The sequence below is a fragment of the Lonchura striata genome, chromosome 11 (assembly GCF_046129695.1).
Source record: "Lonchura striata isolate bLonStr1 chromosome 11, bLonStr1.mat, whole genome shotgun sequence".
NCBI classification, from domain to species: Eukaryota; Metazoa; Chordata; class Aves; order Passeriformes; family Estrildidae; genus Lonchura; species Lonchura striata.
In genome coordinates this window covers 17,016,225-17,036,586 of record NC_134613.1, presented here as the reverse complement: position 1 = coordinate 17,036,586, position 20,362 = coordinate 17,016,225, and the positions used below count along the sequence as shown (strand labels likewise).

Below are 20,362 nucleotides of genomic sequence, written 5' to 3'. Positions count from 1 at the left end.
ACTGGAGTTGGGCTGTCCACGTCCTGCTCCTGCTGGGAGCTGAAGGAATAAGCAGCAGCATGTTTCTGCCATCTGTCCCTCAAAAGATGCGGAGAGCTCGGGCTGGGCCTGGGTTTTGGGTGGAAGAAGCAAAATATGAATTGTCTGACGGGTGGAAATTTCTGTCTGGGAGGTCTTGGCATTTGCCCACCTGGCAGCAGGAGAAGTGCAGGGACACAGCCTGGACCTACCTCTTGGCACATGGCCTGGGAGATCTGGGGGGAACACCCACAGCCCCCTGTGGTGCTCTGTCACTTCTGCCCCCCCTGCTGCTGTGGGTGCAGCCAGTGAACTGGGGAGCTGTGGCTGTGCTCAGCACCCCAGCGTGGCACAGGGCAGCCCTGGCTGCACCCGCCTGCCTTTGGAGAGCTTTGGGGAAGCTGAGGCTGCTGCTCTGTGGGCAGCTCCCTGGAAGATGCTCAGAGCAGGGTGCAGCGTCTGTAGCAGAGAGCTGCTGGGGGGCTGGCTCCCAAGGTCAGGCTCACCCCCTTCCCGCAGGTTGTGTGGGCAGGAGCTGCTGGAGCAGCAGCCACGGAAAGCAGGAGCTAATTTAATATTAGATGGGTAGGGTGAGGGCTGCCTGTTTTTCTAGTGTCTCTAAAAGGTGCAAGCAGAGCTGAACAGGCACGGGTGGGGGGTCTGGTTCGTGCAGATGAACACACGGAGCAGGCGGGGGTTGCACGCCCGGGAGGAGTTGTGGAGTAGCTGCCGGCTGTGCCCGATGATCCAGGGATGTACCATGCAGCCAACGTCTTTTACTGCTCCGAAATCCTGCGAGAGCAGCATGTAACCAGGAGGGAACTCTTGCCTGTGTGCGAGGGCACCCAAATATACACATACACACACGTGTCCCAGCCCAGTACGTCGCGGAACCGGGGAATGCCAGCAGATGAGCTGGTTACGCTCCCAGCTCCCCCCGGCAAGCGCTTCCACCTCCCCCATTCCCTCAGGGAAAACTCTTCCAACGCTGCTGCTGATGGATATCGCTGCCAGAGCCAGGGCTTCTTCCTTGACCCTCCTTCTGGCATCACCCAAATTCCCTCTGCCAGCTTTGTAAGCTTCAGTTGGAGATGGTGCAGGAGCTTGAAGCTAAATGCCTGTTTGCCAGGGTCTTACACAAGGATGGGATCTCCAACAGGGATGTCTCTGGGTGGGGAATGAAGCTGGGACCTTGCTGTGGTGATGAGGAGCCCAACCCTTTGGGTATGGGAGAGGGAGTTAGGATGAAGTGAGCAATTCCACCTTCGAGGCTCCTCGCCGGTCTGTGTTTCCCTGTCAGGCTCTGAGCCCACCCAAGGCTCAGCATGTCGCTGTGTGCTGGCTCCCTCTGGTCAAACACAGAGAGGGGATGAAGGTGCCAGCTTTGATCAAACCCTTGGCAGGCTTTAGGATGAACTCTGCCCAAGCCACAGGGAGGAAAGGTGAGGAACTGTTGCCACCAGGCAGTAGCCAACATCCCTCACCTTCTAACCTGGCACAGCTTGTGCAAGCAGCAGACACCAGCTCCTTGGCACCGAGGCTTTTCCAGCACAGCCTCTTAACCCTGCTAATTCCCTCGTGTTCTCCTGCCAGGCCCGTTGTCCCACTGCCAGGGGATGGCCCGGAGCCTGCTAATTGCACCAGCACGCTGACACGTGTCTCCATCACTGGGGTTGTTATTCTCTGGTGTTATTTTGGGGACTGCTGGCCCTTGTCTGGCAGTGTGGGACATGATGGTGACTGACAGCATCCCTTGCCCTTCACCATTGCCTGCTAAATGATCTCAGTCATGGATTGATGCCCCTGCTCCCAGTCTCACCAGGGATCAGGGCAACCCTCAGCACAGCACAGCGCTTCTGCCAGTCCTTCTTCCCTGCTGGAAATGCAACAAAGGCTCAGTGAGAGAAGGTCTGCCTGAGCTTGCCTAACCCACTCTCAGTCCAAAAGTCCACAACTCCAAGGCTGGTTTGAAGGTCCCAGAGTTGATTTCGAGCTCATCCCCACAACAGTCCCCTGCTCTCCTCCCCTTCTCATCCAGGGGAGGCTCAGGGTGCCAGCAGCACCTCCCACCTCCCCGTCCCCTCCTCCTGTCCCCAGGCCATCTGGCCACACTCATCCATGTTAAATAAATGCTGGAGTCTATTATCAGGCCCTGGCTCCCCCTTCCCCCCCAGACAGATGGAGGCTGAGTGCACCCGGAGTCCCGGCCCGCAGCATTCATGTGTGTGAATGAGAAAATTGAATTATTTATGGCCATGTGAATAAGGCTGGCGGCTGCGGAGGCCGAGCGGAAAGGACTCCATTACGTGCAGAGTACCTGTTGCTATGGAGCTGGGGCTTTTTCCCCATGGCCCCCCATGCACAGCTGTATCCCTGCCTGCCCTCCATCCCACCCTGGTCCTCATGGAGCTGGATGGAGAGCAGAGCCGAGTGCTGGACTGGCCACAGGGTGACCAGCATGGGGCTTTCCTCCCTGCACTGTGCCTGCTGCTCCTGCAGACTGGCTTGGAGGTCACCCCAAATCCCCCCACATTTTGAAGCAGGACCCGCAGTGCCATGTGGGGATGGTGTGGTGCTGGTGGCCACTGGCTCCCTGACCCCCTGGCTACCATGATCTGCAGCTAGAAAACAGTGGGAAATATTGGGGTGGGAATTGTCGGGGTGGGCAGTGCCAGAATCTCATGGCTAGGGCTGGGCAAAGCAAGTCTGACCCTGGCACAGCACAGGCTAATGGGTGACTCTCAGCTCAGACTCCTCAACTCCCCTTAAAACTCCCATCCCTGGAGGCAGCAGGAGCTGTGACTTGAGGTCCCCCACTCTCCCCACACCCAGGCAGAAAAGCAGTTTGCAAGAGCAGGTACCAGGGACTCCTTCCAGAGCCTGCATTGCAGCCTCTCCTTCAGGGATGCCAAATCCTGCAGTGATGCTGAGGGAGGTGCTGGGGCTTCCCTCCCTCCCACTCTCTCCCCTACTCCTCTTTGGCTAAAAAGTAGGACTTTGTCCCTGTTGGGGTGCAGTCCTTCCTGCCTCAATGCCACACTGGGGTCAGGCCAGGGGTCCCACCTGGGGACCGTGAGGGGATGGGATGTGGCAGCCCCCAAGCCTGCACGACAGCAGCACAGGGACTCCTGCTCCCTTCCCTGCAGAGCTAAGAATAGACTCCAGCTCCTCTCCTAGTGCTGAGTGGGCTCTGCTGGGCTCAGAGGAATAAAAAGCAGGAAAATGCTTATTTTAGTTGCTGCAGTCGACAGCTGTGACTGTATGTACCTAAGGAGCGGCTTTGCACCGTGTTTACCCTCCCGCTGCCGGGAGCAGAGGCACCATTGCAGACCTCTCATTCAAGCTGTGGATGCCCCTGCCATGCTCTCAGCCCCAAAATCCCAGCTGGCTCCCAATCCTTCTCCAGCACAACCGGCTGCCTCCCACCCTTCTTTCCCCCACGCTTTTAGAGTGAGCCCAGGCGATGCAGATGCTCCCACCATTCCCGTGCCTTGGGAGATGCTCCCTGCCATCTCCCCGCGCCAGCCGCTGCTGGAGGCCAGCAGAGCCTAACTGAGATTTTTAGGGCTTCTGTAGGGTCCCAGGGTGCATCCAGCTACACAGGGGGATTGTCCCCAGCACCTGAGAGAAAGGCAGGCTGCACACATCCCTATGCCCAAGTGACGCACCTGCCTGGGATGCTGCGGCACTTGCCAGTCCTGGCTCTGGGTGCAAGGCCAGGGGAAGCACCTGCTCCAGGAGAGCAGCTCTGGGTCCTGCTCCCCAGCGTCACCCCCGAGGTAAAACCAAGAGAAAGCTAATTGTTACCATAGTTACGTGAAGTGGCCTTTCTTAGGGAGCCGCGTCATCACTGCTGTCACAAGGTTAAGGCGGTGGGGAGTGGTGGTGGGGAAGGGGGGGAGAGATGTGTTTTCTTTGGGAAAACCATGGCAACAGCTATTTCTAAGGGAACAGCTGTGCACAGCGAGGCCATGGGGAAGGGGCTGGGGCATCTCAATGCCAGCCATGCTCTGAAGGCAGCAATGCCAGGTCCAGCAGCTCTCCATTGCAGCTTGCATCCCCAGAGTCCCCTTCCCACCTGTGCCAGGGCTTGCTGGGTGTCTCCCATGGTGCTGGCACATTGCCGTGGGCTCCAGCACGCCCAGAAAAGCAACATGAGGCCACTCCAGTTTGCTTGGCATGTGCAACCACTCTTGGCATGTTCCCATCAGCAGGGCTTGAAGGGCTGCCAGATGTGTGGGATGGTTGGGACCACCTACCATGGGCAGTGGGGATGGAATTGCTTATCCAGAGTAAATTCACATGGAAGGCGCCCCAGCAGAAAGCTCAAGGTTGATTAATGAGTGATATGAAGCTTGAACAATCATAATATAAATACCGGAAATCATAGGGATGGTGTCGACTCCCCTAGAGTCAGTACAGGATGGGCTGGTAAAATGGGAAGGTGCTCTTGGGGCTAAGGAACAAGGAGGTGGAGGTACAAAAGCCATGGGGATGTCCTGCAGGTCCAGGCAGGGTTGGCTGAACCCTGGAGACACAGAGGTCTGAGGAATCCACAGCTTTGCAATGGCCAAGCAGACCTAGAAAGGAGAAGATGCTGGTCTCATCTGCACCCTCCACCCTGGCTCCTGTTTCAACACATAGCTGGGAATTACCTCTGTTTGCAAGACACTTAATTAAGACTATTTCCCTGAAGGAAACCAATATGGAGAGCTTCACTTCTCAGTATTCCAGCGCTTTCTGGCATTTGTTTCCACACCAATTAGGGTGTAAATTAGTTACCTGGAGAGCAATCCAGTGGCTGTGCTCAAGGGAAGCTCTTCAGCACATGTGTCATCTTCTTCCAGAAAGGCAGGTGGTAGGCACAGGTGGGGTGGCCACTGCAGGGACAGGGAAGGGGTCCTTGGGGTGCTGGGGCCTGTATTTTGGGGTAACGGCTTGGGACTGGGCTGAGACTCCGGGACTGGGCACGGAGCAGAGTCAGCAAGAGGGTTTAGGGTGTCTCTGTGTGTGCTGTGTGAGCTGTGTGTGCTTCTCCTAGACCCCTGGATTCCAGGATGACTTGGTGAACCACTGGGCTCTGAGATTAAGCTCCCTGTTGGCACTGACAAGAGAGGGAGATGAATCTGGGCATGATCTGGTCTGTGCCTTGCTGTGATGGGATCCAACAGAGGGTGCATCAGAGGGTTGGCACAGAAATGTGGTTCAAGGGTTGTTGACATCTTGAGGTTGTTGGGTCTGGACAGTCTCCTGCTCAGGTCTTCAGATGGACACGTGGAGGCATCTCTGCCACAGTTGTGGCTGTGCATCCATCCATCTGCAGGCGAACCTGTCCTTGTTCACTTAGCTGGGAGGTTTTTGTAGAAGACACAGCTGAAATGTGGGATGAGACTTCAGGAGGAGAAGAGTCCAAAGAGGAATAAACAAAGCCCCTCTGGGCAGCATTACAGTCATAGTGGCTGCTCTCCCAGTTGTAGGAATCCACTGAACATGACCGAGGGCACCTGCTGGGAGCAGTGGCTCAGCCATCCAGCACTCAAGGGAGAATCTGGTTCATTGACTGATGGGAGATTGTGGTGGCAGACAGGCGGAAGAGGAGCTGGCAGAGAGGTGGCTGGGAGGAGGCATCTGAAAGTCACAGCTTGCTGTGCACGTGTCCCCGTGGCACTCAGGGAGTGGGGTCTCACTGCAGCACCAGGCATCACCCCTGCTTTCCTTCCTCACCCTCTTCAGGGGGGTGGGAGACATCCACAGCCCTGCAGAAATACTGCACAGAGCCTGTGCTGATTGTCAGTGAGTCAGGATGGGAAGGTTTCAGCTAAAATACCAATTTCTTGGTGATCTCAGTGGTGAGGTTCAGCTTCCACATTGCTTTTGATCCCCTTTTGCTGCCTTTGTGGGGTGGTCTTGGCTGGTGCCTCCTGGTCTGTCAGAACACTCATGTCTGTCTCTGCCTTCTTGGGACAAACTGAGGGTCAGCTGTGTGATGCTACTTTCCCTAAATATTCCAGCTTTCTCATTTCCCATGGCCACCATGCAGGGGCCAGGCAGCTTCCTCACCTTCTGGCCAGCCTTCCCACTGCCTGCTCCATCTCCTTCCAAACAGAACCAGAATTCCTGAAAGGAACCACCTGCCCACAGGACATGCCCTCCAAGCCCCCATTAGTTAGCAGTTGTCTTAAGCACTGCAACATTTGATGCCTTATTCCTCCTAATCCCGCCTGATGTAACCATGCCTGTCCTCATTAGCCACATAATTGTCTGGCAAACACAAAACAGGCCCTGACACAGTCTAAGGAAATTGGCTTAAAAATACGGAGCCACGTTCTCAGATGTTGTTGAAGGGGTCTCATTTGTTTATTTGCATTCACACAGCACCCTGTGGATAATGAGACACAGACTGCTGCAAAAACACCTATTTTTTTCTTAAGGATCATCTGAGGTGGGAAATACCAGCTGGGATATCCAGCCCAGCATCTGCACTCCTGGAGGACAGCTACCTCTCTGCTTGGTCCAAACTGTTGCACCAAGGGGTTTCCAAGAAGACAAGGTGGCATGTGCCATCCATGTCCACACTGGTAAGGCTGCCCAGGGAGAGACATAGCCATCCATATCTTCCAGTCATAATGCCTTGAATATGAATTTTGAAGGGGCTCTGACAGCAGATGACAGGGTTAGGTTAATGGAGGCAGCACTAAGAAATCTAATTAACCCACAGTATGTTGTTTAATTTGTGCAAAGTTGTTGTGGTTACTCAACTATAAACTCCATCCCCAGCTTTAATGACAGTCAGTTGCATGGCAGCAGTGGAGAGCATCCTGGAGGTGGGCAGCCACCCCGTGCTCACCCTTGAAGGTGCCCTCAATTACGTGCAGAGTGTTCCAGTGGTTGCCTCCATCTGGTTCTTCCATGGCATTTGAGACCCTTTTCTAGCTCTGCTCTTTGGAACGGGCACCGGTGCTGCTTCGCTGCCTGCTCTGGCATTCAACCCTACTGCATGGCTTCCAAAAACCAGCCTTCAGGACCCAGCAGTGTCAATCTGTTGATTGCACTCAAGTCCAGGAGATGGCTTCAGGTCATTGAGTTCCCATCACAGCTCTTAAGCTGTAATTATGTTCAAGGCTCTTTGCCTCAGTTATGTCTTTTTACTAATGCTTGCAGCCACTGTACTGATCTTTTCTTCAAGGCTGACCTCCATGCAGCCTCCCAGGAGAGAGCCAGGAGTTATTTATGCCAATTCACAAACCAAAGGCCAGTTGTCCATTATACGATTTTTTGAAAAATCAGCAGGGCTGATGGTGACTGAGTTCTTTGTGTTGGTTCAGGGAGAAGCACAGGAAAAGGGATGGATGTCACAGGTCATGTTCTCTTCCCAGGTTAATCTTCCCCAAAGATCTTTGACCAGACAACAGCTCCTCTGAAGAGGTGCTCTGGAGCCTGTGGTGCCCACAGAAGGGTGATGCTGCACCTCAGCACCTCCATCTCTCACCAAAGCTCCATGGTCCCCCCATGGCCGCTACAGGAGACACAGACACACATTTACCTTGCAGGGCTATTCTCCCTGGGGAGCAAAAAGCTTTACCCAGGTCCCAGAAGACTCCCAGTTGCCCAGTGAGGTGAAGTTTGACAAGAAAAGAATCAAGAAGGGAGATAATTCACCTCTGGGGTCCATTAAAGCCAAGCAAGCTGATCCCACACTGCTGCAGGGTTTGCAGAAGAGATTTCCAGCGCAGAGCACACTGAGGTCCTGCTGTTGCTCTAAGAGTGTTGGGGGTGTGGAATACAAGCACACCCTTGGCAGGAACGTACACTTGTTACACTGAGCCCTGCAAGGTCCACAGCCTCTCCTGCAGCAGCTCCCACTCCCATTCCGAGGGGAATTCAGCCTCCTCTGTCTGATGGGAGCTTAGGAGGGAGACCTTGGCTCACTCCTGCCTGGACACTCCAAGCTGTTCCTCCAAGTCAGTGGAGGTGCCTGGTGGCAATGCCAAGGCATTGCTCACTGTCCAGGATGGGATTCCCATCAAACAAGCCCAGCAAGCCAGCCTGCATCCACAAACGGGGTTCCCAGTGGAGTCCCATGTGCAGGGACACAGAAGCGCCCTCGGAGCAGGGGCAGCTCAGTCACCACCAGTTTGAGTGTGTCCCAGGGCAAATCTCTTGGCATCCTGTTCCCACACTGCTGAGCTCCACGGCCCTTCCCCTTCAGCCTGGGGATGAAACCAGGTCCCTGGGCAGCCAAAGGGGGAAGCAGCAGAGAAGCTTGATTTGGGTTTTCCTTTCTTTTCCTTTTTTTTTTTTTATTTTTTTTTTTAAAGAATTTAAAAGTGGCAGTGCTAGCAAAGGGTAATTATCCCTCTGTTCCAGCTGAAATACAATTAAGGCGGCTCTCAACGAGCCCCCGGGATATTGTGGTTTACTAATTAACAAGCGGATATGCTGTGGCCCCTGTCATGGCAATTACAGCATGAGACAGGCTTCAGGAGCTCTAATTACACGTCAGCCCGCAACACACGCTGCAATACAAATTAATGAGGGTCTGAGCTGGCAGTGGAGGGAGTTTGCCCAGCAAGAGGCTGAGATGGGCAGCAGGGATGGGGATGGATGCGGGAGATAGGGACTTGACTCCAAGCCTGGGGACACCATTGCACGCTGCAGGATCAGGAGGATGAAGGGAAGAAACCTGGGATGAAAAACCCTATGGTTACCCAAAAATGGTGCCTTGAAGAAAAGGAGAGGGGCTTTTGCTTTGTGGAGCCGTGGCCTGATGAGATGAGTGGCATTTGGGATGACTGCAATGAATAGCAAGTATCACATCTTCAGCTGTTAATTCCCAGACCAATAAAGATGCTGTTAAGAAAAGAAGTCAGATGGGAAATGCCCAACAGGGTTTTGACTGCTGACAAATAACAAACAGATCTCCCAGAGCCAGGAGGAATTTTTCTGACAAATTGTTTATTGGGGAAAGTTATGCACTTTTGGCTTGAGTTGAACTAATAGCTTTGGCCAGGTCTGGAAAATAAAAAAAAAGGCAATCAGGATTTTTGTAAGTGCAGTTCTGACACCTTGCATTTTAAAAAGCTGCTTCCTTTCAAAATGTATTTAAAAGATGTAATTAAACCAAAAAACAGACCGCACACCTAATGAGGACACTTTGTTTCTGACAAAATGAAACTATATTTATCAGCTTTGCTGATATTTATCAGAGTTTTGCTGCTCCAAGCTCAGCAGTGACACATGTTTTCTGTGGCATTAGTGTGCCTGTTGAATTTACTGTCTCCTCTCCAGCGCCTGTCTGCTGCCAGGGAGGGACAGTGGGAGGTGGCACCGTGGATGCTCCAGGCTTTGGCCACCAGCATCACCTGCAAATGCCACTGCAGACAGAGAGGCTCTTGGGCAGATGGGAGGATCTGGGGAAGATGAAGTGAAGCTCCCAGGTTTTGGAGCTCCCTCCAGCCTCTGCAGGGGTGCAATCAATGGGGCTGAGGGGCCATCCTTGCAGGGGATGGCGTCTCACACTAGTGGGGTGCACAGCAGGTCCCTCATGTGTTCAGGCTGTGACTGAGGACTGAGAGGAGGCAGGTGAGGAGCTTTCAAGACTAAGCCTTCTTGTTCCCATGCACTGTGGGGAGGAGACCCTGCACAGTCCCCAGTGCCAGCACCCAGAGCACAAAACCGCTGGAGAGCACCTCTGTCACAGAGCAGGGGAAGGGCACACACCTCCTCACACTAGCTCCCAGGATAGATCCCATTAACCATCGCAATTAACACGAGCCAGGCCCTCTCCCTTCCTTGCCACCCCAGCCAGAGCTGTACATAAAAATAACTGTTTATTACACAGCAGGCAGAACCCGGCTTATCGCTGCAGACAGGAAATTGCTGCGCAGAAAGCGCACGTTTCACTTTTAATAAGTTTGGCAATAAAGCATCTCATCAAACGAGGCCACGACAGGGCAATAATGAAGCTTCCGTGTGGACCATAATTGCTCACTGCTCTCCTGGGGGCGAGCCAGAAAATGGGGAGCGAGGGGGGAGATGGATGGCAGCATCATCCTCCCTCACCTCCTGCTCTGGGAGCATCCATCCCTCCTTATCCCCAGCAGCATCCCCAGAGCACTGACACCCCCCAGGACATGACTGGAGAGGAGATCTGTCCGTGCTGGAGGGATACAGGCAATTCCCATGGAGTGTTGGAGGAGATGTCAGAGGAATAGGGAGGTTCTTGGTGCTCTGAGGGAAAGGAAAAGGTTTTCTGCCTTCCAAGCACAGCTTTCCAGCACTGAGCAGTCTTCAGGTGCTCTCACACACAGTCCATCCCTGTCCTTAGCCAGGAGGGACACAGTCTCCTGGAGGTTTTGTACAGGTGGGCTCAGGATGGGGATCTCAGCATGGCAATGGTGGGGTCCTGCAGGAGAACCTGTGCTGGGCCTCTGCTATGGAGCAAGAGGGCTGCAGTGCTCCAAGTCCCATCACAGCAAAGGCCAGGGAGTGACACGGTGCCTGTGCTCTGACATCCTTGTGCTGGTGGCCTCAGACTGCTGGCTGCTGACACCTCAGCCACACGGCACTGCCTGCCCCAGCTGGGCCCTTGCACCAAAGAATGGTGCTGGTATTTCCAGGTGCTCCATCACGATGAGACTTTCTTCCTCTAAAGGAAATGAGGTCCAGCAACTGCTCACTACCCCAACCTATTTCTGACCCTCCCAGCTTCTGTTTGATCTTCTGGATGCTGGTGGGCACAAACCAGCCCTGCCACAAGCCTACTCAGAGTGATGGGAGCAGCTCAAGGAGCCCTGATGAGGTTCCCCAACCACAGGTGGCTGACAGGGAGGCACCAGGAAGCCTGCAGAGCCCAGGATGATGAAGTGATCCCTCATCACCACTGCAGGCAAAGCTGGGTCCTTGCTGCCTTCTCTGAGTTAACCTATTCCATTCCCACCATCATCTCCCTTAGCAGGGAGGGAACAGAGAGGTCCAGGAGGACATGGTGCAACCAAGACTGCAAAGAGGAGCTCTGGCACTGGGTAATAGGAGACAAAACAATGCATGTTCAGGCTGGCACAGGAAATGAAGCAGTTTAGAGTCACATCAGGAATGTGCTGGCACAGGCAGGGCCTGCTGGCAGGCTCCTGGGTGGGCAGGAGGCTTTGTTCGCCTGCAGCACAGCTCTTGGGGAGTTTACCTGGAATTACTGATCTGCATTCATAAACATGATCACATTAATTGCTCGCTGAGGCTGCAGTCACCATCTCCTCTCTGCGCTGGGACTTCATCTCCCTTCCCACCCCAAATGTCAAGATGTGTCTGTTCCTCCCTCTGCTCTGCACCATGGCCTGGAGGAAGGAAAGAGGCAGAGGATGGGTGAGTCTATGAGCCTGGAGCCACAGACAGACACCCACTTCCACCACCTCCGCTCTGCAAAGCAGCGCCTTGCAACTAAAGAGCAGATACCTTCTGGAGGGCACCAGGAGCTCTGCAGGAATCCCTGCAGCCTTGGGCAGCGATGACCTGGGGAAAGGCATCCTGTCTAGAGACCAGCTTTAATGGCAGAGCAAAGACCAGGCAGCAGGAGAGGGACCAGCTCCCAGCTGAGGACAGAGACACCCAGGCTGCTCAGCCTGGAACCAGGCTGGTGCTCATCTCACTTGGAGCACGGCCAATCACTTCTAGTAAATTATTCATCTGACAAATTTAGCCTGTTATTCTAGTCGTGCTCTACCCAGAGTTTTACAGATTTTGTTATTATTTCAAATTGTGCAAACACCGCAGAAACCTCTCCCGGGCTCTGGCGCACTCTGTCTTCATCTCAGCTTATCTGCCACATCTGAAATCTGATTTCTACCATCTGGTGCCCAACCATCCACCCCCAGCATGGCCCCAGGACCTTGGGGAGGTGAGTAGCATCCCTGTTCAACACAAGGGTTTTACCAAAGGGAGAAATACCTACTGTGGGAGAACCACCTACTGAGGATTATGGGGTCATTGGGATCACAGCAGGTCACAGCACACTTTCAAAGTTATTTTGACTTATCTTTCAAAGATACTTTGACTTTTTTTCACTTCCATCTTTGTATGTGGGGTAAGGAGAAAAAAATTATAGCACTGTTCCTTTGCATCCTGGACTATCTGGTTTCCCAAGCCTGGTCACTTTGGAAAACAGGGAAAAGCTTTTCTCTTCCTCCCCACACACCATAATTTCTTCTGTTGAGGCTTCTTTGTAGTCATGAGGGTACAGCTAAAACTTTGCACTCTCAAAGAGATTGCAAACTATAAATCCTGGGAAGAACAGGAGGAACACGGATCAGTTTGTTGTGGACAAGCCAAGAGTGATCAGACCCACGAGTGGAACAGCAATGTGTCCGGGGAGGAGCTCTCTGCCAGGCACTTGAGTCTTTCAGCATATAATGCAGGGTGTGAGGGAGAAGAGCAGGCAGTGACACCACCTCCTTATCCTGCCAGAGCTAGAGGAGAAATGCAAGCCCATGTCCCTCACATCAAGGCTTGAGTTTGCTCCCACTTGTGTGGTGATAGTGAGCTCACACCTCATTTACAGGGAGAAAAACAGGGTGGAGTGGCCCAGGAATATGAAATGAACCATCTCCAAGAGCTGTAATGCACACTTTCACCAAAAGCACCAGAAATGAGTATAAATTTCTACACAGAGACCTGACAGGACTCCCTAGCAAGATATTGTGAGACACTTGAATGACTCTCATTAAAGGGAAATTAATTAGCTGAACAGCAGGGATGTAAGCAAGAAATGCAAAACATAGAGCAACTGATTTAAGGAAGAGGTTTACTGACCAAAAGAAAACCAGAAAATAAATATGAAAAAATAAGTCACAGGGCAATCTAAATCATTCCTTGTTTACCAGGCTAGAGAAGCTAATAAGTGGTGGAAAGGGAGAATGGTAGAGTGTGCAAACTCTTGTCCTGCATCCCTGCGAGCCCCATCGGTAGCAGGGAGAGGGAACACTCCCAGCAAGGCCCAGAGGGATGAGGACGGACACGGTGCCTGGTGCCCTGTGGAAGACTAGTGATTTTGTTGTTGTATGGCTCATCCCACCACAACAAGTCACAGTCTGCCCTAGGGCACACGGCCTCTGCAGCGACGTTGAACGCATGGGGACAAGCCGATGGCTGGGGCTGCCCGCGGCTCTTCTCTTCTGACCACCTCGGACATTGCTTTTGTGAGCCTTGAGAGTGAAGCAACGAGAGGCCGGTCTGAAACCCCCCCTTCAACCATGCCCCAGCCGGAGCTGCCCTCCACAACCCCGGGCAGCATCCTGGGAGAGCCCGGAGGACGCAAACCCCCGGCTGCCGTGCTGCAGCCCACGCCACCCGCGGGACAAGGGCAGGAAGAGCGCAGCGCATCCGTGCGGGGCTGCGCTCCGGGCGCTGAGCTGGGCAGCGCAGCGCGCATCCCAGCCCGGACCCACCGCCCCGAGGGTCCCTTTGCGCCAGGGGCAGAGGTGGGACAGGCTTGAAGCCCTGAGTATCACCCAGTGTGCGCTGGAAGCTCGAGGTGCGCACGCCCCAAAAAAACCCTCAAAAACCCAAATAAAAACCGCCCCAAAACCGCGCCAACACCACCCGCGGAGACGGACGAAGCCCCGCCTCTATATGCAAATTAGAGCTCGGCACAACCAATGGGGAGGAGGGGGCGTGGCCGTGGCGGGACTTGCCCGGGCATGTGCCGCGGCGGCTTCCGGGCCGGACACGTGTGACACAGCGGCAGCGGTCAGCACCGGGACACCGGGGTGGCACAGGGGACACCGGGTGGCACAGGGGTGGAACAGGGCCCGGTGGGGCTGGCAGGGCCCTGGGGATGGCTAACGCGGCTGGCGGGGAGCTGGGGCCTGGAGCGAGGTGGAGAGGGCCGGGTAATGGGCAGACAGGGCCTTAGGGAGTACGGCGTGCGGGGGACAGAGCGGGCAGTGGGGTGGGCAGGGGGCTGCGGATCGGCGAAAGGGCGGGCAGGGCTCTGCGGCCGGGAATGGGGCGGTGTGGGACAAGGCAATGAAGGGGCAAAGGCGTGGTGTGTCAAAGGGTGCGACAGTGTGTCCGAGTCCCCTCCCCCGCTTCCCTTGCCTCGTGGCTCCTGCCTGTGCCGCCCCGCAGGGAGGGGCGGGTTGCCGTGGGACAGGGGAGCGTGGGGTCCGCACGGCACTCATGGCCCCCTGTGCTCCCTCCAGCAGGAATGCCTCCAGGCAAGGGACAGATGACCCCGCTGCTGCCCGCCCCCAAGGGCCCCGCGACCACCCTGCAGGGCTCCCATGGGGGCTGCGCTCCGGCCCCCAAGGGTGCCGGCTCGCCGCAGGGTCGCAGCAAGAAGAGGAGCCGTAAGCACCAGCGGTTCATGGCGCGCCGGGCAGTGCTGGAGCAGAGGGGGCTGCTGAGCCCCCACAGGCAGCTGGGCAGCGAGACCCCCGCGGCGGGGCTGGAGGCACACCCTGAACTCACCAAGGCACATGGCACCACAGCACCGCGCTGTGACCAGGTCCCCAAGCCCCAGCAGACCGTGTGCCCATCCCTGTCTCCATCTGCCTCTCCAGACAGCATAGCCAGGCACCACTCTGTGCTGCTGTCCCAGGGGAATGGCAGCTCCAAGCGGGTGCAGATGTCCTCCCTGGTCCTGCGGCCGGGCAAGTACGTGGCCATCGACTGTGAGATGGTGGGCACGGGTCCTCAGGGTAAGCTGAGCGAGCTGGCACGGTGCTCCGTGGTGAACTACGAGGGGGACGTCATCTATGACAAGTACATCCGGCCCGAGCTCCCCATCGTGGACTACCGGACACGCTGGAGTGGCATCACCAAGCAGCACATGAAGAATGCAATTCCCTTCAAGGCTGCCCAGGCTGAGGTCAGAGGAAAATAAATTTTTTTAAAAGTCTCTGTGTTATCTGTCAGACATAAATTGGGATTCTTGGTGGCCTGTGCTAGACTGCTCTGAGGCAGAGACACAACACAGGAATGGGAGCCTCAAGCTGTGCAGTGGGTTGGTTTGCTTGCTTGTTATTCTGTCTGGGAGACTAAAAACTAGAAGGCAAGGAGCTGAATTTAATACAAAATGGCTTATTTTTTGCTTGGTATTTCTTTCACTGCAGTGTCTGTATAACCTTCTGTGACTCTTCCAGATCCTGAAGATCTTGAAAGACAAGATTGTGGTAGGGCACGCCATCCACAATGACTTCCAAGCCCTGAAGTACTTCCACCCGAAAGACAGGACTCGAGACACCAGCCAGAGCCCTGCACTGAAGAAGAGGGCAGGGCTGCCCATCAGAACCAATGTCTCCCTCAAGAACTTGGCCAGGCACCTGCTCCATAAAAATATCCAGGTAAGCACCAGGAACTCTGAAATGGTGAGAAACAGCTTTGGGTTATCTGTGAACTTCTGTGGTCAGTTTGGTCATCCCACCTCCATGTGTGTTCTGTGTGAGGTGGAGATGAACCTTGCTCACCCTGTGCTCCTGACTATAAATAATCTGGGAGAGCCAAGGACCTCCCAAGCTGACCATTAAGCATGTCAGTAAAACAGGGACAACATCTGTGCCCTCCAAAAAGGGTGGAAGAGATACCTGTATGGAATTGTGCCAGTATTAAACCATGACACCTTGGCTACATCAAATCTTTGGTGTTCTCCAAAACCCACAGCGCTTGTGTCTTTCCAAGCAAGCAGACGACATGACCTGTGAGATTTTTGCTGCCCCTTTTATCCAACGAGGCTTTTTCCTCTTTCCTCAGGTGGGCCGCAAAGGACACTCGTCGGTGGAAGATGCCCAGACAGCCATGGAGCTGTACAGACTGGTGGAGGTGCAGTGGGAGAAGGAGCTGGCCCACAGCCTGCCCCCCCGGCCCCCCAGCCCTGTCACAGACCCCGCTGCAGACAGCAGCCACTACCTGGATGACCAGTACTGGCCCACAGAGCTGATGGCAAACAGCCTGTAATGGGGACAGCATCTCCTCCTGGTGCCTTCAGCTGTTAAAGGTGGAGGTGACTGCTGACCTCCTCCTCTGGGGCTTGTGTCCAGCACTGCTCTGCTCAGGGATGGAGACATGGTGACACCTGGACACAAGCAGTCTCCCGAAAGTGCTGTCTGCAGCCTTAAGCTGTCACAGAAATAAGAGCCGTACTGTGCTGTGTTCATCTGTCACTTGGGGATGAGCAGGGTCCTGTGTCAGCCTGGAGGAGCCTCTGTGGGCATGTAGTGGGGGCTACCAACACCCTCCATGCCTTCTGTGGGGTTGTCCTCCTCCCAGACAGCAAGGAGCAAGTTTTCCTGTGCAGGGACTGAGGTGTATTGCTGAAGTCCAAGGGCTGAAAACCATATGGGCCAGTAAACAACCAGTTTGCTGCTTACTTTCTTTCATAGAAATATGCTGCGTTGGAAGGGATCCATCAGGATTGTTGAGTCCAACACCTAGCCCTGCACAGGATGCCCAAAGAATCCAATCATGTGCCTGAGAGCTTTGTCCAAACACTCCTTGAACTCAGACATGCTTGGTGCTGAGATCACCTCCCTGAGGAGCCTGTTCCAGTGCTCAGCTCCAGCTGAGTGCTGAATATTTTGTCCAGAAGGATACTCTGATACTGTATCAAAAGCTTTGCTTAAATCCAAAAAGATTTCATCACCTGGTGTCCCTTGATTAGCTAGGTGGGAGCCCTGTTGTAGAAGGAAATCAGGTTCAGCGAGCAGGACTCTGCCCTGATGAAGCCGTGCTGGCTGTGACCACTGACTGCATTGTGCTCCAGATGGTTTTTCAATACGTCCCAGAAAATACTTCCCATCATTTTACCTGTCAGAGAAGTGAGACTGACAGTATGTAGTTTCCAGTGTCCTTCTTGCCCTTCAAAACTGGGGCAACATTTGCCAGCTTTCAGTCAGCTGGGACCTCTCTGGATTCCAAAGACTGCTCAGAAATAGTTGAACAGCTCTGTAATGACATCAGCAGCTCTTTGAGGATTCTTGGATGAATCCCATCAGGCCCCATAGATTTATAGGGATCCAACTGCACAATGAAGTTCAAGAGGAAAGTCTGGGTCTAATCAATGTCCAGCCTGGACAAGAGCATAGAATGCACTTCATTTAAAATAAATTATTCACATAATTGTCCAATTCTGAATTAAAAACTGTTCTGGCTAAACCCCTTGTGTATATTCTGCATGATTTGATCTGGCAGTTTTCCAGCAGTGAGAGGGCAGGGATGAGGTTGGCAAACGAGTGCCCAAGTAGCATGCCACGTTCTAGGGCTTCAAACCCACCTGGAACTGGAAGAGATGCTTTGAGTGGCTGGAGTAGGCAGTTCCTTGGGGTACAGGCTTGTCCCCTCTGCTCTGGGGACACCCCTGTGAAGGCAGGATAAGAAGGGGATGGGCTCAGCCAGAGCCCAGGGTCTGGGAGCAAGATCACTGGTATTGTTTTGAGCTGTGGCATGGGCTGCTGTCACAGTGAGGGGACAGGGTAATGCTCACCTGCAGTAACTGCCTCTAGGTGACATGTAGATGATCTCTGGCTGCAGAATGTGACCCAGCTGGGTGTGTGAGCACCAGAGAGGGATTTGGGGCTGGACACAGGGCGTGACCTGATTCACCAGGTAGCTGAACAGCCACGGTTATAGAAAATTGCTATTTTTTCACAATGTGCCTTAAGGACAGCTCCTTGGGGCATCCCCTGAACACAGTCCCACTGCCGGAGGTGGGAGGTGGCAGAGCAGGCTGGAGGGCTGCCAGCACCCTGGGGACTTTGGGGTGCCTGGTGCACCACAGGGGGTACAACAGCCAGCCCTGGAGAGTCCATGACCCTGTCAGCCAGGCTAGACCAGCAGCCAGTGGAAGGTAAGGAGAGCTCAGCCCCAGCCTTGGGAAGCGGCCAAGGCAGCCGGGTGACGCAGCCACACCTGACGCACACATCAGTGCCATTAGCAGACACATCTTACACTTCCCACCTTAACTCCTCCCTGCCTGGCAGAAGAAGCCAGGAACAGCTCAGAAATGCTTTGAAATGTGTCAGACACATCTAAAATTCTTTGTATTCACAGTGGCCCAAACAACCATCCTTCAAAAGATATAACCTGGGCTCTGCCATGAGCTCATGGTCCAGACAGGAAAGGAAACGTGGCCCTGTGGAAGGCCTTTAAATCCTGCTTGTTCCAGTTTGTCCCAGGTGTGTTCCTGATGCAGCAGGGTGTAAAACAGGGCCAGCAGCACCTGGCCTGTGCCAGCTCAGCTGAGCAGTGCCATGTCAGCAGGACCTGAACCCCACAGGGCACACAGAGGGATGCAGGAGGAGCATGGTGGGTGCAGGTCTGTTTCCTCCTCTCTGTCATCTCCACCTCCCCCAGGACAGCAGGAGGGAGGCGAAGGAAAGGTGAAAGTTCTGCATCCCACTGTCAGTAGATGGTGGCATTCCAGAAGTGATGCAGCAGTGTTGTCTTTGCTCTTGGGAAAGCAGATCTGGATGAAGGACAGAGCACAGCTTTGCTCATGGCCATATAACCTGGCCTGTGTAACCACATCCCTTTGGGGTGTACATGAGTTTGTGGAGAACTTACATAGGGCACTCCATGGCTCTCAAATTTTTTGCCCACCTGAGCCCCAGCCTGTTGCGTCTCCAGCCCCCATCTCAGTGCCTTGCACTAAGCCTTGGTCAATGTGAGACAGGTGTGGTGGGGTGAACCTGGAAAAGGCCTTACCAGCTTGTGACCCAGGCTGCCTTGCTATCAACCTAAGGCATAATTAAGGAAAAAAAAAAGCATTGCCAAAATCTTGACCATCCACTGATTTAAACCTGATTATACCCTCCCTGCTTTGGAGGCAAATTTGGAGGCATCTAGGCAGCCAAAGGCCAGCGGCCCTTTGGTGCTGTCATTCCCTGCAGGCTTTGCTTCTATGCCATGATCTCCAACTCTTGAGGAAGGTGAGAAACAAATTATTGGGTTAATCCCTATTTGCATCAGATATGAAGGGCTTGGAAAACCCCAACCCTGTGTACTGCAGCCCCCCAAAATAGGGCTGCTGCTGAGCAGATCTCACATGGATGATTATAGAGGTGGTGGCAATCTGCTCCCGGCCAACAATGTTTGCTCTGAATAACCTAAGTGGCAACACTCGCCCCATTTCCAGCCTCTGAGAGCTAATTGGGATTTTCACAGGTGTTTGTGAATATTCACCTCCGTGCCAGCTCGGAGTTGCCATGGCTGAATGAACTCCAGCTCATCACACGCTCCGGCTCATCTCACGAGCAGCCTGCTGGAGCTCGTGTTGGGAGGCTGAGCATCTTTAGGTGGGAGAAGGAGAGCTGGGCTGGTTCACCATTTACACTAAAATTTGTGATAATTGAAGAATCTGCAGAAAACTCAGCTGTTATCTCAACAACCCCTGAACAATGATTAACCCAAACCCATGAATCCAGCACTGGGCTTTTTTTATCAGAGGGAAAACATTGTCAAATGAGTTTTTTCCAGCCAGCTGCGAGTGCAGGTAACCGATAAGGCCGTCATTGGAGTGGGGCTGAGCCAATGGGAGCCGATGGCGACAGCTTTTACTTCTGTCTAGCAACAGCTTCTCCTTGAGCAGCAGGCACAATTCAATGCTTTCTCTTGCTTTTACTGAGCTTCCTTCCTGCTCCATGGGGCTTTTCATGGGGGGCACTCAAAAACTGAGGCTTGAGTGGATTGTCCACCTTTTCCTGCATGTTTTGGTCTCTGTTCCTTTCCTGTCAAGGTGAGAGATTTGCAGCTGTGAAAGGCTCCACCCTGCACACATCCTGGGCTTGGCTGGCTCCCTCCCTTATCCATGCACCAGGGATTCTGCTGGGTGGGTTCTGGACACTGCTAGGGCACTTGGAACTGCAGCAGGGCAGAGCAGCAGCTGTACCAGGAGCCCTGTGGCAGGGATGTGTCTGACCCTCCTGCCCTGCTTCCCCAGTGCCTGACCATGGTCCAGCACCTCTCTCAGCTGCCAGGGACTGTTTGCACGGGGAGCAGGGCTGGGAGCAGCATCCCCTGATCAGTCACCTGGCTTGCTTTGCTGCTGGTTCTGCTTATCACAAGACATACGGTTGAAATGTCGCGTAAAGCCCAAATCACAGAATCACAGAGTTACAATGAGCTCACCAACACCTGGTGTCGGGCAGGACATCCCAAAAATCACAACATGAATGTCTTGGGGTGGAGCAGTGCTGGTACCTAATAACAGCCCGGAGCAAGCCCCTAAGCTGAGGCAGTCTGTGCCCTCGCTGTGGAGACACAGGGGGACGATTCACCCTGGATGCGGTCAGAGAGCAGAGGCTTCACTGGGGCATTTCACCAGAGACCAAAGCAGCCACAGAGAAGGAGGACCCAT

The 20,362-nt window shown here is 54.1% G+C and overlaps 1 protein-coding gene across 2 annotated transcripts; it reads left to right on the top strand.

The window, feature by feature from the left end:
- The first annotated feature begins 13,696 nt into the window (after positions 1-13,696).
- Positions 13,697-17,163, top strand: AEN (apoptosis enhancing nuclease). Of its 2 annotated transcripts, none has more exons than XM_021537394.3 (4): positions 13,697-13,758; positions 14,217-14,881; positions 15,156-15,356; positions 15,763-17,163. In XM_021537394.3, exons 2-4 carry the CDS (start codon positions 14,219-14,221, stop codon positions 15,964-15,966), a joined length of 1,068 nt encoding a protein of 355 aa, XP_021393069.2. In that variant the 5' UTR covers positions 13,697-13,758; positions 14,217-14,218; the 3' UTR covers positions 15,967-17,163. The 2 variants fall into 2 exon arrangements, with proteins under 2 accessions (XP_021393069.2, XP_021393068.2); XM_021537393.3 differs by having other exon boundaries at positions 13,723-13,758; positions 14,214-14,881.
- Positions 17,164-20,362: the final 3,199 nt, after the last annotated feature.